Source organism: Phalangium opilio, unplaced genomic scaffold (genome assembly GCF_054372755.1).
Source record: "Phalangium opilio isolate 3A_F unplaced genomic scaffold, DU_Popi_V2 ptg000011l_1, whole genome shotgun sequence".
NCBI classification, from domain to species: Eukaryota; Metazoa; Arthropoda; class Arachnida; order Opiliones; family Phalangiidae; genus Phalangium; species Phalangium opilio.
The window spans coordinates 1,063,740-1,076,835 of NW_028324147.1; the positions used below are offsets into that span (position 1 = coordinate 1,063,740).

The 13,096-nt window shown below is 34.9% G+C and overlaps 3 protein-coding genes across 4 annotated transcripts in view; 2 read left to right on the forward strand and 1 right to left on the reverse strand.

The window, feature by feature from the left end:
* Positions 1–4,235, forward strand: part of Pgant6 (Polypeptide N-Acetylgalactosaminyltransferase 6) — a 53,183-nt gene extending 48,948 nt beyond the window's left edge. For both annotated transcript variants that reach the window (XM_089857639.1, XM_089857631.1), the window contains exons 7-10: positions 406–627; positions 840–950; positions 1,249–1,392; positions 1,929–4,235. In XM_089857639.1, the coding sequence (XP_089713765.1) occupies positions 406–627; positions 840–950; positions 1,249–1,392; positions 1,929–2,081 (630 nt within the window). In that variant the 3' untranslated portion in view covers positions 2,082–4,235. The remainder of the gene's footprint in view (positions 1–405; positions 628–839; positions 951–1,248; positions 1,393–1,928) is intronic.
* A 1,276-nt stretch (positions 4,236–5,511) lies between these two features.
* Positions 5,512–10,461, forward strand: Btk (tyrosine-protein kinase Btk29A). Its single transcript, XM_089857624.1, has 14 exons — positions 5,512–5,662; positions 5,755–6,100; positions 6,161–6,256; positions 6,333–6,414; positions 6,482–6,810; positions 6,881–6,945; positions 7,017–7,082; positions 7,166–7,294; positions 7,370–7,569; positions 8,217–8,388; positions 8,558–8,646; positions 9,109–9,426; positions 9,543–9,700; positions 9,837–10,461. Exons 2-14 carry the CDS (start codon positions 5,948–5,950, stop codon positions 9,906–9,908), a joined length of 1,929 nt encoding a protein of 642 aa, XP_089713750.1. The 5' UTR covers positions 5,512–5,662; positions 5,755–5,947; the 3' UTR covers positions 9,909–10,461.
* LOC149709708 (polynucleotide 5'-hydroxyl-kinase NOL9) lies at positions 10,442–13,002 on the reverse strand. Its single transcript, XM_089857602.1, has one exon. The coding sequence runs from the start codon at positions 12,919–12,921 to the stop codon at positions 10,504–10,506; it is 2,418 nt and encodes an 805-aa protein (XP_089713728.1). The 5' UTR covers positions 12,922–13,002; the 3' UTR covers positions 10,442–10,503.
* Positions 13,003–13,096: the final 94 nt, after the last annotated feature.

The following is a 13,096-nucleotide window of genomic DNA, read 5'->3' on the forward strand; positions in this document are numbered from 1 at the left end:
TTGCTTTTTCCCTAATGGTTTGTTTATTTAAGCTACTTTTCTGTCATTGTGTTAGGCTTAACAATCAATTTGAAAACGGGTAAGGCAATTCAGTTGAAAGATACGGATCCTAACCTTATTTATTACTTAATAAAATTAATATTGTTTGCCCCCGAACCGATATAAAAGCAAAAAAACAAAATACATTAACAGGAAATAAATAAATAAATAAAAATTGCCCCTGGTGGGTAGCTTCTCCTTGAACACTGAAGTGCCGCGGGATAAACAGTTCTACAGGCGCCCATAGAGTTAACCCAGAGAGGTTTGCCCCTGAATGATAGCTTCTCCCTAATGCAAAGAATTTATAAAAAAATAGTTTTTAATAATTATTAAATATGTTTCTAATTATTTTTACGGGGAATATAGAATTATAAACGAGTGGCCGAAGTATGGATGGACGAATACAAAGAGTACTTGTACTTGCGACGACCCCATTACCGAACCCTTGACGCGGGCGATTTAAGTAAGCAAAAAGCTCTACGCGAAACGTTAAAGTGCAAACCTTTCAAATGGTTCATGGAGGTCGTGGCCTTTGACCTGACTAAGCGATATCCGCCCGTTGAACCACCGGATTACGCCAGCGGAGAGGTCAGTCACCCCCTTTTTTTAACCCTATGACCACCTATTATCTGTAGAAGAAAATTAACTGAAAGTTAAATATCTCGTGTAGTAGTTACCGCGGTAGGTTGGGATTACTTTGGGTTTATGTACTTTTAAAATAGTGGCGTGTCCAGCAATCCCTGTGTAAATACAGGCTTTTAACCCTGACCCCTCGCCGTCCGTCCCTCCGTTCTTTTCAGATTCGCAACGTTGGCAGCAACCTCTGTATCGATACTCGATTCAGGAATCAGAACGAACGATTCGGATTGGAGAAATGCATTAAAGATAATAGAAATCAAGGAGGAGAACAAGTAAAGTTGATTTCAACCTTCTTTCGATATCTCCCCAACTCTACACCCTCAACCCTTCCTACCTATGGGGGCACCTTTTAACACTAATTGATTTTCTCTTCTGCAAGGAAAACTGTGTTTAAAGGGCCAGTGACACGCTGAAACTCCGTTTTCTTTGGGTTTCCAATGGAGTCCGAGAATTCTGCAGTGTCATTTGCCCTTTAATTTTATTTCGCGTAATAATTTTGCTTCTCTAAGCTCTCCCTTTCTCTCTCTCTTCTTGCCGCTTTCTCAATTGGGGGTAAATTGTCTTTCGCAGCAATTCGTTCTCTCGTGGCACAAAGATATTCGTCCCAATAAACGCAGCGTTTGCTTTGATGTTTCAAGTTCCGAGAAGCAAGCTCCCGTTGTCCTCTGGTCTTGCCACGGAATGCAGGGAAATCAACTCTGGAAGTATGACATGGTCAGTATACTAGAACCTACTACTCTTTTATATTTAACCTCTTCTTCCTTAAGAAGAATAAGGCTTTAAGTTATCAAAATGGGAATGGGAATTGGGGGATGGAAATAGGTAGGTTATTATATTACAGAGTCAAAGAATTTTAAAATGCTCCTTAAAGGTCTGGGAATTTTATATTAGTTCAGTGTAATTTTCCGATAGTAGTACTAAGCCTACGTTCTTCTTTCAAACGCAAAACATACTGAATTTTATATATATACAAATTAAAGTTAAAATTAAAATTGGTTAGGGAATATTAATGATTTTAAACAGCCAGGTAAAACCTGACTGGAAAAGTTAGGGAATCAATTTTGAATTTAAAAACGTGTTGTTACCCTGATTGAGATGGGCTAACAATTTGACCTATTCGAAGGATTTAAATGACCCCTTAATCATTATTATTCTATTAAGAGTATTCCGTCATTCCAAATTTGAATAGGCCTATATAGATTTTAAGAGAGTAAAGCTAATTTGCCTCAATTAAATTGATTAATTGTAAGGCGGCGCAGCATTTACTGCATCCGATAACGGGTAATTGCTTGGACTGCGATTTCGAACGTCGCGAAATCTTTATGAGTCCGTGTGACTCAACCTCCAATAGTCAAAAATGGAATTTCGAAAAAGTAAACGTTTCTGCCTTGGAAAATTGGTGATCGACACACACCAATAAACAAACAAACAATCTCTTCCTTAAACAACAAATAAAACAACAAACACGACCAAATAAACTATAGAAACAAACAAAACAACGTACCAAGAAATACTTTTACATTCCTATATTTATTATAAACAACAAACTATCGAGTTTTAAGTCGAGTCAACAAATACAAGAACCAACTATATTTGACACGCAAGAACTTAAAAGACTTAACACTTTTATACAAAACGAGACGTTGCCATTCCAGCGCCATAGAACTTTTATAGACTGACTGTATGGATGCTCAAGAAAATAAGACTTTTCGACTCTCAAAGTGCGTTCTATTATTTTATTAATGAAAATATAGGCAATTCACTAACCATTTAAAAAGGTGCGCGAAATTAGATCAAAGTGCTTGGTCTATAGCTTTTTATTTAGTAATAATTTAAAAATACGATGATATTTATATAATGGTTAAAAGTTCGGTGGTGATACGTCATTTGAGTTCACCAAAAAAAATCTCCCAGGCCGATGAATTTCTGTATCGTTTAGAGAAATCAATTCAATTCCGATTCAATTTAATCTTCATTTTATTCCGATTTTTTTTTCTATGCCGACTAACTTCTCCTCTTTCCCGGAGTTCTTATCATTATTTCAGACTCCCCCCCCCCTTCCCTTTTTTTACCCGGTTTTCGCTCCTGTAACTCTAGATTTTCAATTCCATTCTCACACAGAGTATGCCTTGAGTTTCATTTCGTGGAAGTAAGTTTTTTAATGTAAAATAAATTTTAGGCGGGAATAAAAGCGCGTGGAAAAAGGCGGGAATAAAAGCGCGTGGAAAAAGGCGGGAATAAATGCACGTGGAAAAAAGCGGGGAAAATTAAGACGCGCGCGATTTGATCATGATGGCTCAGGTTTGGCGGGAAGTAACGCTCGTGAGCTTTTATGGCGGGAAATAAAGCGCGTGCTTTTAAGAAAGTTTTGGCGGGGAACAAAGTAAGTGGTTCTTTTTATAATTGCTGGAGAACATAAATTTTACGGGTTTTTGACTCTTTTGAGGGAGAAATAGGTTTTATTTCAACTTTATAATATAAACTTCGGATAGTTTTAGGTTCAGGGGGAATAATAGTAAAAAAAGGAGTCGGACTATTAAGTCAGATAAGAAGTGGGTGGAGAGGAGAAATTGATAGCTCTCTAATCGATTTACTTTTAGCTGCCGCGATTTTTTTCCCATCGATTAATTTTTATTTTATTACTAAATTTATTTCATTTTTTCCTTTAATGCTACAATGATTTTAATAGTACTACGCTACGCTTGACCTTTATTTCTTAGAATCAACGGTCACGTTTTAATTTAAATTATAAAAACTTAAACGGAAAAAAACTTCCTTATTTAAAACTGATATACTTTTAGTAATATAAGAAACAACTCGAAATAATTTAAACCTAAAGTATATAATATACTTTTAAAGAAAGTGGTGCCAAAAAAATTAAATAAATAAATTCAAGACGTTTTTATATAAATACACACAAAAAAAGAACAATTTGTAAATTTTGCCTTATAAAAACAAAACGAATAGGTGTTGAAGTTTTTATATAAAATTAAAGGGTTAGTAAATGTAAAAGGCAATTTAAAATTAACATTAAGGTAAATGCGCTCGCTATAAATTGGTGAAAACACACACATACAAACACTCGGACTGAAAAAATAACCTAAAACTAAAATATTTATATATTTTAAAAATTACAACTTTTCTTTAAACTTTTTAACGTGAATTAATTAATTATTTGAAAGTACACGGACGGACACTCCGCGTTAATTACAAAACGGTGAATATAGACGTAAACTAATTTTACAATGACGTAACGTCACGTGACATTCCAACGTATATTATTCCAAAAAAAAAAACAAAAACCACACTAAGAGATATATTTGAAAAAAAAGCGCTCTTTCGACAAGGTGCCATGTTTTTATACAACACAAAAAAAGTAACAAGTGTATTAGTGAATAATACTACCAGAGATGTTCGACAAACAAAAAACAACAAATCAACTTTGGTATTTATTTTTTAAAAATAAGAAAAATATAGTGTGCTTTCTGGTCAACAAAAAACTACTAGAAAAAAAAAACATTAATAATAAATGGAACATTTTTCCTTTTTTTCATTTATTATAGAACAAAAATTTTTCATCACAAGAGTCAAAATTTATGAGTTTTATTTTTTTTCCTCACCCTCGCTCTCTCTTTTTTATCAGTTTGTTAGGCTTAGTCGGAATTTGGGGAAAGATGATGGCGTCCAGTGATAAAATACCTTATCTCAAAAATTTATGCCATAGCCTTTGAGCCGCTTGGAAAAAGGCTTTTTATCAGTCTCAGAGATACTAGATGTTTTTTATTTGTGACGTCAAAGCCACTCAGACCGTACGTATTAGGTTCGTCCTTTCCTTTCAAAACGGTATAAATTTTCAGCCTCGGGAGTTACTACGTTTTATCTCCGAGTTATCCGTGTCTCCTAATACGCGTAAGAAATATTTTTTAATGGAATAATGTAATCAAGACGTGAAAATTCCTCGCTCAATCTTTTTCTTGGAAGAAAAAATGAGATATTAAGAAGAGGAGGATGAAATATTGAAGGAGAAAATTTAGATAATAGGGGCAGCTAGGACGTCGGACTCCCACCTCTGTTGGCTTTCACCTCGCGCTTCGTTGCAGCAGCGGCTACCCGTCTTAAGTCATTAAGATTTTTTCGATCCATGGACGAAAATCCATTACCATTATTTGTAAGTATGCAAATGCCTAAGCCTATCACCCCCCCCCCCCCAAAAAAAGAGAGAAAACTTGATAAGGATCCCGGCTATTATTGAATAATTTTCTCCCCAAAAAGGTTTAGGATAGCCAGCTGCGAAAATGAAAAGGATACAATAATTTATTCCATTCTTTCTTGAATACTTGTGGTTTTGATAAATAGATCTTTTGTTAAACCCGAGTAAAGTATTCATCGGTTAATTGAATTTATTCACACCGCTATGATGGGATGAGAAATATCATAAGAATTTCCCCCATATCATACGGTATTTTTTCGCGCCTTTATTTCCAAATGATGGACGATCCATTTTGTACAGCGAGAATGACCAAGGCCTAATAGCAAATAACTGAAAACTAATATGATAGAATGCGATATTATTTATGCTTCAATAACTGTCAGTATTTTTCATTACTAAATTTCTTATGATAGATTTATCTAAGTATAAGTTAATTAGCGTTTAATTAGTGTAATTATACGTTTTTAACGCAATTTTCGTATTTAAACTTCCCGCAAAATAGCGCGATTGGTTGCGCGGAAACCATCTTCACGTTTTACGCGCATGTTTTTATCTCACTACGAAAGATCAGTGAATTAGGTCGATTTTTTTATGGCCCGAGGAAATAACAACGTGTCGGTTCTATTGTTCATTGATGGTGAGACCAATCCGGATATGCCCCTTTCGCCTATTTTTTTTTCTTTATGATTTTCACTTTCGAAGGTAAACAGCTTGAAGGAATGCAGTTTTCACTACTTTTTATCCTGCCCTGAATAGGCCAACTTTACCTTTCAGGTAAAAAAAAGTCTTAAAGCGAATCTATTAGAATTTAGCACCCCCACCCTTTTCGAAAATCGAGTTCTTTACAATTATTTAAATTATTTTAGCCACGGGCGAGGATTTATTTATGATTTTGTCTGAAACTTAAGCCTCGGCTTCTCTGACAAGTATTTGTTGTTGGCCTTCTTTCCTTCAAGAATCAGTAGTCAGTTTAGGACTACTGATTCGCCAAAAATACTTTAAATTCCTTCAATTTCTGACCAATTTTAATCTAAATTAACCTAACTCGAGTCTGGAATCATGGCTAGTCGAATAAACGAGAATGATATTATCAAAGAAGCCTTAATGGTCAAAAGGTCTCAAAATAAGAAAATAATTGGGCCAATCAACTATAAAACTAGATGGTTCATTTTAACGCCAAATACTTTAACTTACTATAACGGGAATCAAGAGGTAAGTCTTCTAATATTTAAATGTCTTAGCGTGAACTCAAATAAACAACCTAATTTGTAGAAAAGGGGCAAAGAAAAGGGTAGAGTTGAACTTTCCACCGTTAAATTGATAGAGTGTATAAAAGAGGATGCTTTAGATAGAAAATTCGCCTTTCAAGTATGTTATTTACTTAGTTTTAGCCATGATTTAGTAATCTTAAGTGTTATAAAATTTTAATTATTTATCTTTAAAGATTGGTTATAATGAAAACCTCTTGTATGTAATTGCAAATTCAGCTGAGCAAAGAGATGATTGGATTAACACATTAAGAAAGAGTAAATTTAATAAATTATTTCAATGCGTATTTCAGTCTGTCCTAAGTTATTAAAATTGTCCTTTTAGTTTGTGCTGATAATCCTGGACTGGTTGACAAATACCATCCTAGAATTTGGCAAAGTGGTAAATGGACTTGTTGCGGAGCTAATTCCAAATCCGCATCAGGTTGTTCCGTCACTTCATCTTGCGAAGGAACATTTAATATCATGCCCAAAACAATAGGAAAAATCGTCAACCAATTAAACAATTCCTTGAACAGCAAATCCGTTCTGAATCCTCAGAATGCAAAAATTGCCGCTGTAGTCAACAGTATTCCAACAATTGAAAATGGGAAAATTGTCGTAGCTCTTTATCCTTTTAAAGCCGTAGAAGAGGGAGATTTAACTCTAACCAGGGTAACTAATTCCATGCTTTTAATTAATAAAGGTAGTATAAATTAAACTAATTATATTAATTAACATTAAGGGTCAAGAATATCACGTGATAGACGATTCTCAAGAACACTGGTGGAAAGTTAAAAATTCCCAAGGGTAAAAACAAAATTAAATAAAATATTTATTTTAATTAAAATTAAAATTTTAATTATTTATTTAACTTTTAGAGAAACTGGTTTCATTCCTAGTAATTATGTTGAAGATAAAGCTCATATTGGTCTCAAACAATTTGAGTAATTAAATTATAATTTTTTCATACTAATTATAGTAATTAACTAAATTAATTTCTAATTAATTTTAAATTTTAATTTATTAGTTGGCACGCGGGTGATATGACGAGGCAGCGGTGTGAAATGGTCCTAAGACAAGAGAACAAAGAAGGAACCTTCTTAGTTAGAAATTCCTCGACTAAAGGAATGGTCACTTTATCCCTTTTTACAACTAAGTAATTATCTTCTAAGTATTTCTACTTTTTCAATTTAGTTCTGTTTTATTTATTTAAAAATTATAATTTTAATAGCAATGGTCCCCAAGTCAAGCATTATCACATTAAAACAAATTCCAAAGGACAGTTCTACTTAACTGAAAAACATCCATTCCCAACAATAGACGAGCTAATTTTTTATCATAAGCATAATTCCGCTGGTTTGGCCACCAGACTTAAAAATCCCCCCAGCAGTCAAACTGAAGCCATTCCCACAACCGCCGGATTTTCCAAAGGTAATTTATCCATTTGTTATTTTGTACAAAATTAATTACTATGAAACATAAAATATAATAAAACACAATAAAAGAGCATAAAACAGCGTAAAAACACAATAAAAGAGCGTAAAACAGCGTAAAAACACAATAAAACAGCATAAAACGCAATAAAACAGCATAAAAACGGCATAAAACGCAATAATACGGCGTAAAAGTGCAATAATATGGCGTGAAAACGCAATAAAACGGCGTTAAAACGCATTAAATTAGCATAAAAACGGCATAAAACGCAATAATACGGCATAAAACGCAATAATACGGCGTAAAAGTGCAATAATATGGCGTGAAAATGCAATAATATGGCGTGAAAACGCAATAATACGGCGTGAAAACGCAATAAAATAGCGTAAAAACGGCATAAAACGCAATAATACGTCGTAAAAACTCAATAATACGTCGTAAAAACTCAATAATACGTCGTAAAAACGCAATAATACGTCGTAAAAACGCAATAATACGTCGTAAAAACGCAATAATACGTCGTAAAAACTCAATAATACGTCGTAAAAACTCAATAAAACGGCGTAAAAACGCAATAAAACGGCCTAATGTTATGTTCCCTGAACTTTTCCTTTGATTAAATTAAATTTCATAATTTAAAACAGATAAATGGGAAATTGATCCTTCCGAGTTGACATTATTGAAAGAATTGGGAAGTGGTCAATTTGGAGTTGTTAGAAAAGGAAAATGGAGAGGATGCACCGATGTCGCCATTAAAATGATGAAGGAAGGTACAATGTCTGAAGATAATTTCATTGATGAAGCTAAAGTCATGACGTAAGTTAATTCATTTAAATTTAATTTAACTTAACTTAGACTAATTTATAACCTGCAAGTATGGAATAGTTAATATTTAGATACCAAAGGCATGAATTGCGCCTAATTGCTTGATTATTTTTCATTCTTTTGCCTCCTTTTTTGTTGCCGTACTTAATTAATCACTTAGTAAATTGCAACATCCCCATTTGGTTCAACTTTACGGCGTTTGCAGTAAAAATAGACCCATATTTATTGTCACTGAGTACATGAAACACGGTATGATCCCCTTTTATTTTGCACACACAATCCTTCATGACATTATACCTCAAAAGAACAGCCCTTTTTCTAAATACAAAAGGAAATTATCTCTTATTACAAAATAATTAGCATTTAAAAATAATTAGTCATAAAAACTAGGATTACTGCGCCAACCATTGCTTTGGTGGCGTCTGCTTAATGAAACCCCTTAGGCGCGTGATCGAGTGGGCTATGAGAATTCAACCAATCCCTATAAAGGTGGCTCTCAGACGTCACTACAGCAATGGCGGCGCGGTAGTCCTCGTTTTTAAAACTAATTAAATACTAATTATTTAGTAATGAGAGATTATTTATTTATTCTTTTTAGAAAAAGGCCATTCTTTTAAGGTATAATGTTATGTTCCATAACTTTATCTTTAACTCGATAATCCCCGAGTTCTTGATAACCTAATCTTGTTAAATGTTAAACTATTGAAACAGGATCATTGCTAAATTACTTGCGTCAAAACGAAACTCGTTTATCCCAAAAGCCGGCTGTCCTTCTTGATATTTGTCTTCAAGTTTGTAGCGGAATGGCTTATTTGGAACAGCATAATTACATTCATAGAGATCTGGCAGCCAGAAATTGTTTAGTGGGCGAAAATAGCGTGGTTAAAGTGGCTGATTTTGGATTGGCCAGGTACGTCATTGATGACGAGTACACGAGTTCGGGAGGAGCAAAGTTTCCAATTAAATGGGCGCCACCTGAAGTTCTTGGATATACACGATTTAGTAGTAAATCGGATGTTTGGGCTTACGGTAAGAAATATTCTTTTTTAGTTGTTAAACTTGTTTTTAATGGTTTTGAATGTTTTTATTTAATTGTTTTAAGACTTTTAATGGTTTTGAATGGTTTTATTTAATTTTAATTACAGGTGTTCTGATGTGGGAAGTATTTACTTGTGGTAAAATGCCTTATGGAAGATGCACTAATGCCGAAGTTGTTGATAAAGTTCAGAGAGGACAAAGATTAGCCAGACCAAGCGTTTGTCCAAGAGATGTTTATAGTTTGATGAAAACTTGTTGGGATCAAGTACGTATTTTTAGTTTAATTTAATTATTTAATGTACATTAAAGGACAATAATTTTACATTTTTTAAGTGATTTTTTGACAGTTTTCAAAGAGTTTTTCAGATTTAAATAGCCCATATCATTTTCTTTGTATTTAGAAACCGGAAATTAGGCCAAAGTTCCGTACATTAAAGCATCAATTGGAAGCTGTAGCCAACGAAAAGGATTGAGGCTTGAAACAAAACAACCTACCACGTTTATTGTTTTATTATTAGACTATAGAGATCTGTTTCACTTATTAATTAAGCCTAATCAATTTATTTATCAATCAATCAAGCATTTTTATTTAACCAAATGAGTTAAATAATTAATTACCTGCAGTCTAAGTAATTAGTAAAACGAGGTCAGGGAACAAAAAAAAAAACCAACACGCCATAATTAATTAGTACTTAATTTACAATTATTCCATAAGTGTATATTATATTATATTTTTTAATACAAAATCTAGGCCTAACACGCAGTTTTAACCCTTTTTCTTTGAGTGGATTCGAAAACGGAGACACTCGAGGAGTAATACCATATCAGAAGTATTTTTTTAGTATGTGTAAAGTTTAATTAATTAGTTCGCCAAACCACAAAGTTAATTAGTACTAGATTTCCAAACTTTTTTTTTTTTTTTTACGTTAGTTATGACTTATTAATTAGCTTTTAAAATCATTAATTCAATTGCATTGTTGCGCAATAATATTGAAACCATTGTAAATAAAGTGACTATTACTTTTATTTAGAGATTGTTACAAATATCGAAATACATAAAGAAAAGAATTATTGGGAAATTGGTATCATGTTGGGAGATACCCATTCTTGAGTCTTGACTGCCGATTTGGCCCTTTTACGTTTAATTTTCTTAGACAGCGCCGAATTCTTCTGATTATTTCTTTTAGATACGTAAGGAATGTATCCTTGTACTTTGGCGGATGTTAGAAATTTTGTCGGGATTCCATCCAAACCCAAAACAAGTGCATTAACGCTTTGCAATCTCGATAATGGTTCCGGTGTTATGACTAAAATGGTTTCTTCTTTGTGATTAATACCCCTGATAATTCCGTAACCAAGTTGAACGTTGCCTTCGATGCTATGAACTCTTTTAGGGTAATGAGGAAATTCGGGATCTCGGGACATTTGTTCAATGTCAATCAGACATAACGCCACCAAACTGACATTCAAGGCGTCTAGTGTAAACTCCATGGGTGGCGTTTCATTGCAGAAATAAACTCCGATGGATTTGAATGGGATCTTGTATGGTTTGAAACTGTTAATGGGGTCGTAGTTATCGACGGAAACTTTGCCTTGTAGTCTCCCAAAATACGCGTACAATGCCAACTCTCTAAAGAGTTTATTGCTGTCGCCTGTGTTGTGTCTTATATGGGGAAATTGGTCGGCCGTTAACGTCAAGACGCGGTGTTCGTATCCCAAGTTGAACTCTCCCGGATTGGTCTTCCAACCAGATTCTTGGTTGACGAAACTGGCGCTAAGATTTGGTAGATTTTGACTGGCAGCGTTGTCCAGATTTATTTGGATGACAAAAGTCGGTTCCACAAAACGCATTACATCCATTAAAAGATTGACTCCGGTTAATGAAGTCCAACCCATGGTGTTGATGAATAGTGGTGCGTTATTGAAGACGCTTTGATAATGGACCATCAAGTCGGATATGCCGGTGCTGTAAGTGTCTGGTGTGTTGCTGACGTCCTTTCCTCCAACATAGACAGTTGCCTCGGGTGTCTTTTGATGAGTAAAAGGTTGTCCCAATAAAGGAGATTCAACAGCTGTTAAGGAAATGCTTCCAGATGAAGTGAATTCACTCTGTCCAGGATCCGCGTCCAAATACACGACTTTATCGCAACTTGGTAGGATGTGGTTGATCAAGTAACGAATTATCGTGGATTTTCCAGCGTTTTTAGGTCCGCATAACAACACTCTCGGTGGAGGAGTACCGTGAGTGATGGAGTAGCTCAGATTATCATCAATATCCTGAAGAATGCTGTCAATGTTATCCAGTTTGAGGGTGTGTACCTGGTGAGCCGGTACCAATGAGTAATTAGGGCTGACCAGTTTGTTATAAGCCAAGTTATTTATCTTGACACTCTTTCCCCAAAGACCATAATCAGAGGAGTTTAGGTTTAAGCGGCTCAAATGGAAGGCGAATTTGACAGAGACTTTAGAAGAAACTGGTTTCAGTAAAACCACGGTTGAATTCTTGTCAGTTGTCTCTGTAATGTACTTGATGACTCTGCCAGATACAAGTTCATTCTCCAGTTTTTGTATTAGGTTTTCGTTCATTTGTTTTTTAGTTATATTTGACGTGGGTAAAGCTCTAATTGTCAAGTGAGACTGGTATCTTAGAGAGTAAACTGGGATGAAACTTTTGGCACTTGGGTTCAAGGTGTAGCCAAGGATTTGCGCCTGCCCAGATAAAACTTTAATCATAGCTGCTCCAACTAGAGCTACTTCCGCTTTTCTGCCCAAAATTAGGACATGAAAATTTCGATCTTGGACAATTTGGAATTCATTTTCATTTGAGGGTTGTTCTTCTTCTTCTTCATTGTCACTCATTCTTTCGGGACTTTGTGAATTTCTCTGAAACTGTTGGTTAGGTGACATTTCTTCGTCAGAAAATACATCCTCACTCCCCACATCCTGATCAGATTGAAGGGTAAAAACATTGCTTAACCCTTCCAGACTATCTCCATATTGAGCTTGTACACTTTGCTCCAACATCTTTTTATCCATATTTGATGTCCTGTAGAAACCCTGAAACTCGGAATTAGTTTCATCTTCCGCTTCCGAATCATCTGAGGATTCCGTTTCTTCTCTAGGTCTAACAGCTCGGTTACGAGGTGGGGGTTGGTAAAAGGTACTGGATGAGGTAGCTTGGCTTTGATGGCAAGATCTTTCAGTTTGCCATAAGTTTGGATTTATTTCTTGGTTATCAGGAACAGCGACTAACCGACTGGATTTTAAGGTTGACACCTGACTTTCTTCGCTCGAAGGCTGTGAATTTGACGACGCTTTTCTTATAGAGTAACCTTGAGCAACTGGCATCGTTTTAAAGGTAGGTGTTCTTGTTTTACATTTTTTCGAGCTGTAAGACGGTTTTACCTTGTTTTTACCCCTTTTCTTGATTTTGGACATTCTAAAAAGATGTTTGGAGTGAAATTTTCCACTTTGGGACGAATCCATAATCGAATACGGAAAAAAATCGCTTCAAAATAATACAAATGTTGAAACGTCAATACACCGTACAGGCAACCACGCTTCCCGCGAACGCAAAGGCCAAAGATCATATATTTAGTCACGTGATTTACCACGCGTGCGCAGACACGCTAAGCCTAGGTGTTTTATTTTTTGGCGGGAT

Coding starts and splice junctions, on each gene's coding strand:
- Btk (XM_089857624.1), top strand. CDS start 5,948: ATGGCTAGTCGAATAAACGAGAATGATATTATCAAAGAAGCCTTAATG. Junction 6,946..7,016: donor AAAGTTAAAAATTCCCAAGG/GTAAAAACAAAA, acceptor TTTAACTTTTAG/AGAAACTGGTTTCATTCCTA. Junction 7,295..7,369: donor TTATCCCTTTTTACAACTAA/GTAATTATCTTC, acceptor TAATTTTAATAG/CAATGGTCCCCAAGTCAAGC.
- LOC149709708 (XM_089857602.1), bottom strand. CDS start 12,921: ATGGATTCGTCCCAAAGTGGAAAATTTCACTCCAAACATCTTTTTAGA.